Consider the following 6,000-nt stretch of genomic DNA (forward strand, 5'->3'; position numbering starts at 1 on the left):
TACGTTTCTATTTGACTGCTATTTAAATCCTATGAATATTCTGGTAGACAGATTCTAGTTTCATGAGATAATATGGATATGTTACCATGTACCACAATTAAACCATTGTAAGAGATCTACCAAGTTCAAAAAATAGCATGGATTAGGGGATAGGAGGATTATTGTAGTAATGTACAGCATTTTCAAATGGACAACTTTTCAAAAACGCTATGAAAGGAAACATAGCATGTTATAAGTGCTATTTGTTATATATATATACAGAGAGCTTCCATTGAGGGATCCCTCAAATAATTATTTGAGGGACACCCCTTGTAGGCCCCACTCCGGATTGTATTTCACTAAGCCAAACCGTCTATTTTGTAGATTCTCATTCAAAGATCATCTCTACAAAAAATCACTTGAATCCGATATCATGTGACCACTCAATTGAGTTATTGAAATTTTAGTACTTTCTTAAAGCACCGTGTTCATTGATTTTGTAAGACACAATTGGATGTTGAAACGGTTTCCGATTTGTCTAATTTTTTGTAAGGATGATCTATGAATGAATACCTAAAAAATAGATGGTTTGGATTATTGGGAAAAGAATTGTAGGGTACCCTAAAGGGCGTCCCTCAAATAATTTTATTTGAGGAATCCCTCAATAGAAGGGGACTGTATATATATATATATATATATATATATATACAGAGAGCTTCCATTGAGGGATCCCTCAAATAAGTATTTGAGGGACACCCCTTGTAGGCCCTATTCCAGAGTGTATTTCACTAATCCAAACCGTCTATTTTGTAGATACTCATTTAAAGATCATCTCTACAAAAAATCACTTGAATCCGATATCATTTGACCACTCAATTAAGTTATTGAAATTTTAGCATTTTCTTGAAGCACTGTGTTCATTGATTTTGTAAGATACAATTGGATGTCGAAACGGTTTCCGATTTGTCTAATTTTTTGTAAGGATGATCTATAAATGAAGACGTAAAAAATAAAAGAAAAATTAGGTTTTAGACATAATTAACTTTATTAATTAGTTTGTAAGATATTGGATATTTTGGTTTTAGTTTTAATACCTAGGAAAAAATTACTATTTTGGATTAGCCCAAAGAGAGGCCCAGATTCGTTGGCCCATTTGTAAACCTATACAGTAAATGATGCTTTTGCCCCTGAATGTTTAAACAAGGCGCGACTTCTCTGTTTCGTTTTCGTTCTCGTTCGTTTGGCAGCAGCTTCGTGTTCTTCTCTGTTTCGTCTTCGAGCTCAGTTGTTTGGCAGCAGATTTCGTTCGTTTGGCAGGCAAATTTCGTTCGACGACGAGCAGCAACGACGAGCAGCAACGACGACGATCAGCAACGACGAGCAGAAACCACCACCAACAACGACAACCACTGACGACTATCGAAGCGATTTTCACTCTCTTGGGAAAAAAACAGTAAGAAAATGACCCTCTAACACAGATTTGTCTTCGATTTTAGGGATTACACATTTTTGCTGTTGTTCTTTATGCAATGCAGTTTTTGGAAAAATGGATGAATCGTTGGATTCAAAACTACTCTTCGTTTAGGTTTTGCTTCGTTTATAGGGATTAACCATTCAAAATCATTGGATTCAAAATTTCTGGTTGTTTGTACTAAATTTTGAACCAGAAACTGCAATGCAGTTTCTGGTTCCATAATTCAATTTCAGAGTGCTTTTTGCTAGGGTTTATGGGAATATTATAACTGCTCATGAAGTCAAACGTGTTTTGATATTCAGTACTGTCTTTGCATTTTGATTTCTGGTTGTTTGTAGCAAATTTTGAACCAGAAACTGCAATGCAGTTTCTGGTTCCATAATTCAATTTCAGAGTGCTTTTTGCTAGGGTTTATGGGAATGTTATAACTGCTCATGAAGTCAAACGTGTTTTGATATTCTGTTTTTGTTTGTTGTTTTGTTTGCATTTTCAAGGCTAATGGAGGTGTGTGTCATTGCCAAGTGCACATATAAGTCGGAAACCATCATGTTTTCAGTTTCATCAGAGTCATCCATGGTTGATATTTTGAAGACATTGTGTCTGAGGTTTAGGGGTTTGCAGTTGGGTTGTTTCACATTACGGTATTCGGTGCCCAGTTATCCGAGTTGTTTTCTAGAAACGGATAGCGATTTGGACTTGATGAGGACATTTTTGTTGATATCAAATGAGAAGACTGTTGATATTTTAGTGAAGGATTTATGCGGGAGCAGTGAATATAGTGGTGATTTTTGTGTAAATAAGGAGTTGATAGCATGTGAAAAGGGCGAGTCGTCGTGTTCTAGTACTGTCGAAGACAGAAACGAGTTTTTGGGCAGGTCGAAGAGAGCAAGTGCTAAGCCTTTGTTGTCGAATGAGTGGGAGACATACATACATCATGTGGGGCAGAAGTTTGACGGTGGTGCAGAGGAGTTCCGGTTGAAATTGTGCAAGTACGCTCTTGAAGTAGGATTTAATTTTGAATATGCCGGCAATGACAAGAAGCGGGTGGTTGCTGTTTGTTCGAATAAGAAATTGGAGGGTTGCAGCTGGCGTGTTTATGCTTCTCGTTGTGAAGCTACTGGAAGTTTTGTAATTCGGACGTTAAATAATGTTCATACATGTGCGGGTCGGATACGGGAATCAAAGAGTAAGATGATGAGGTCTCGTGTGGTGTCCTCCCTCATTGTGGACAGAATTCGTGCAAAACCAGAGCTGAAGCCAGTTGAGATTATACACGAGTTCAAAGATTATTATGGTATAGACATTTCATACTACCACGCATGGTTTGGCAAAGAGTTAGCTAAATTGGACGTTCACGGTGATGAGTCGAAGTCCTTCAACGAGTTAGTGTGGTATGTGGACGCGGTAAAGGAAACTAACACTGGTTCTCTCTGCACTCTTGATTGTGAAGCTGGAATTAATCGCTTTCGACGGTTTTTTGTGTCTTTTGGCGGTTGCATTGCTGGATTTCAATATTGCATACCCTTGTTGTTCATTGATGCTACGTTTTTGAAGAGCAAGTACAAGGGGCAGCTTCTGTGTGCTTCGGGAAAGAATGGAAATCAAGGTATGGTTACTGTAATGTATTGCAGATTTTCATTTGTTGCAATTTTTAGCAGAAACTGCATTGCAGTTTCCCTTTTTTGAGCAGATTTGTTTTCATAAACTGCACTGCAGTTTCCCTTTTTTGCTTATACTTGTGCTTTTGGTTTTGTTTTGCAGGGTTTTATCCTCTAGCTTTTGGAGTTGTTGATTCTGAGACAGAGGAGAATTGGACTTGGTTTCTTCAACATTTGGCTTCTATATTGCTACCGATGGGGAGAGTGGTGACCTTTTTCTCGGACCGCAATCAAGGTTTGTTAAATGCAATGGGGTTTGTGTTTCCCGGATGGCCTCATTCTTACTGTTATTATCACCTCAAACAGAATTTGATATCAAAGTACCCGAAGTCAGGTTATGGGAAACTGCTCCAAGACCGTGTTATCAATTTATTTAGTAGATGCGCATATGCTGTTACGGAGGAAGAGTTTAAGGTAGCAATGGAGGAGTTGGTGATTGTTGGGAGTTCGAAAGTGAAGACATTTATATCTGATTTGTCTAGAGATCACTATGCCAACGCATTTTTCAAAGGAATGCGTTACGGGGAGATGGCAAACAGTTTAGCGGAGTCCTTTAATAATTGGGTTGGTGTGTTTCGAGATTTGCCGGTGCTACCTTTGATAGAAGGGATTCGACAGAAATTGATGGTATTGAATTCTCAACGAAGAATTGAAGCGGAGAAGTGGACAACAGTTTTGTGTCCGGAGATGGAGACTAGACTCTGTGAAAATGCGGAGGCCGGTAGGACTTGGGCAGTTCGTCGTTCTAATAGCACTGTTTTTGAAGTATTTGCTGATTATTCTGTTATGGTTGATCTCGAGCAAAGGACTTGTTCTTGCCGTCTTTGGCAAATTGACGGTTTTCCTTGCACACATGCGGTGGCTGCAATCCTAGCAAAGAGAGATTCAGTTTATGATTACGTGGAGTGTTACTACAAAACCGACTTCTTTCGAAAAGCCTATGAGAGTCCTATTTTTCCTATTCCAGATATTGGGAAAGGATTGGGCAGCAATGGTTCTGCCGCTGGAGTTGTGCTTCCGCCAATTACAAAGAGGCCAGCCGGAAGACCACCAACAAAGAGGATCAAAGTTTTTGGTGAATTTAAAAGGCCATTGAAATGCAGTCGGTGCAGTGTTGCTGGGCACAATAGGAAGACTTGCAAGGCTATTATATGAACACTCCTTCTCATTTGACAATTTTTTATTTTAGATATGGTTTAGCGAATATATAGTCAGTTTCTGCGTTGCACTTTTTGCAAAAACTGTATTGCAGTTTTAGTTGCTTGTAATTGGCTACACAGCGTCTAATTGGATATTGTGATTCTTTTTTGAAGTTAATGAAAATTATACAATTGTTTAATGAGTGGATATTCGTTTTCGACTGCCATTCAATGCTTGTTTTCAGATTTTGAGCAGATTTTGTTGCAGAAACTGCAATGCAGTTTCTGTTTATTTCAGATTTTGTTGCAGAAACTGCATTGCAGTTTCTGTTTATTTCAGATTTCTGTTTATTTCAGATTTTGAGCAGATTTTGTTGCAGATTATGAGCAGAAACTACATTTCAATGCTGACCTACTTAAATGTGTTTTGAACAAAGTTTTAGTACTTTGATTATGGCTTTGGCTTTTGGGTTCTTTTCACATTTTTGGATATTGTGATTCTTTTTTGAAGTTAATGAAAATTATACAATTGTTTAATGAGTGGATATTCGTTTTCGACTGCCATTCAATGCTTGTTTTCAGATTTTGAGCAGATTTTGTTGCAGAAACTGCAATGCAGTTTCTGTTTATTTCAGATTTTGTTGCAGAAACTGCATTGCAGTTTGTTTGTTTCCTTTTGGTTTTGTTGCATCCTGTTCCAAGATTATATTACAGTTTATATATGTATAGGAAATATGTTCTCATATACCATAACTAGAAATATTTACAAACATCCACAAGAATTAAGATACATATTGTCTTGAGTTAACGAAAGGCAAATCACTAGAGACGATTAATTACACAGTTTTTGTGGTGTAGGAGTTTTGTGACATATTGTGCTCGATATTCATTCATGAATTTCTTGTCCACGCTTTTTGGAATGGGCTGTCCTTGTGCTATTTTATCCATATAGAACATGACGAACATGCCGCAATCCAATCTGCAAATGAAATACGAGATTAGTTTTTTTTGCTTTTGAATGATTTCAAACTGTAATGAATAGTTGAGTAGACACAATTCTTACGAAGATGCACTTTGTTGAGCACATTCCATGTCATCCTCAAATGGAAACTGCAATGGATTTTGCATAATCCATTTGAGAGTGAGTTCTTCATTTGGAGTCAAATCTTTTTGTACAAGTGTTGGGGGCCCTTCTTTTTGCTTCACAAGTGTTGGTTTTTTTTTTGTTTCTATGAACACTCGTGCTTGAGGTCTTATATATTCTAGCCACCCTTCAACAATATTAACCTGTTTAAAGAAGAAGAAAAAAAGAGAAAAAGAAATGGTAATCAATGCATTGCATATTATAGTTTTGGTCTGAAATTAGGCAGTATGTATAATACAGAAACTGCAATGCAGTTTCTGTTTGTGTTTGTGCTGAGAAATTAAGACAGTTTCATTCCACTTACAAAGTTTCGAGCAATGTCAATGCACCTTTCTTCTTTTCTACGTCCCAACGATCTAAGTGGATTGTAGTGTCTCCACTTTCGTTCATTTTTGTGAAATGTGAGAAGTGTGAAGTGGAACTCTTCTTGTGAAATAATTGGGAAGAAAAGAACATTGCATTTCCCGAGTTTTTCAAGTAAGGGTTCATACAAGAACCTGTGCCAAGATGGCTCTAGGAAGCTTTGCATGTAAGCCTGATATCACAGAATGGCAATTTGTTAGTATATATTTTTTCGAAAACTGCAGTGCATTGTCTGTTTAAACA

At 37.4% G+C, this 6,000-nt stretch overlaps 3 protein-coding genes across 4 annotated transcripts in view; 2 read left to right on the plus strand and 1 right to left on the minus strand.

Moving 5' to 3' along the window:
• LOC18767256 (50S ribosomal protein L7/L12) overlaps positions 1–6,000 on the plus strand; it is a 32,332-nt gene that overhangs the window by 19,423 nt on the left and 6,909 nt on the right. The gene's annotated exons all lie outside the window — the stretch shown is intronic.
• On the plus strand, positions 1,881–4,439 carry LOC109950729. Its single transcript, XM_020570708.1, has 2 exons — positions 1,881–3,059; positions 3,215–4,439. Exons 1-2 carry the CDS (start codon positions 1,952–1,954, stop codon positions 4,264–4,266), a joined length of 2,160 nt encoding a protein of 719 aa, XP_020426297.1. The 5' UTR covers positions 1,881–1,951; the 3' UTR covers positions 4,267–4,439.
• Positions 4,975–6,000, minus strand: part of LOC109950799 — a 2,145-nt gene continuing 1,119 nt past the window's right edge. Inside the window, exons 3-5 of the mRNA XM_020570927.1 lie at positions 5,699–5,929; positions 5,314–5,537; positions 4,975–5,229 (exon numbers count right to left, since the gene is read on the minus strand). Of these exons, the coding sequence (XP_020426516.1) occupies positions 5,073–5,229; positions 5,314–5,537; positions 5,699–5,929 (612 nt within the window). The 3' untranslated portion in view covers positions 4,975–5,072. The remainder of the gene's footprint in view (positions 5,230–5,313; positions 5,538–5,698; positions 5,930–6,000) is intronic.

The sequence above is a fragment of the Prunus persica genome, chromosome G8 (genome assembly GCF_000346465.2).
Source record: "Prunus persica cultivar Lovell chromosome G8, Prunus_persica_NCBIv2, whole genome shotgun sequence".
Lineage (NCBI taxonomy): Eukaryota > Viridiplantae > Streptophyta > Magnoliopsida > Rosales > Rosaceae > Prunus > Prunus persica.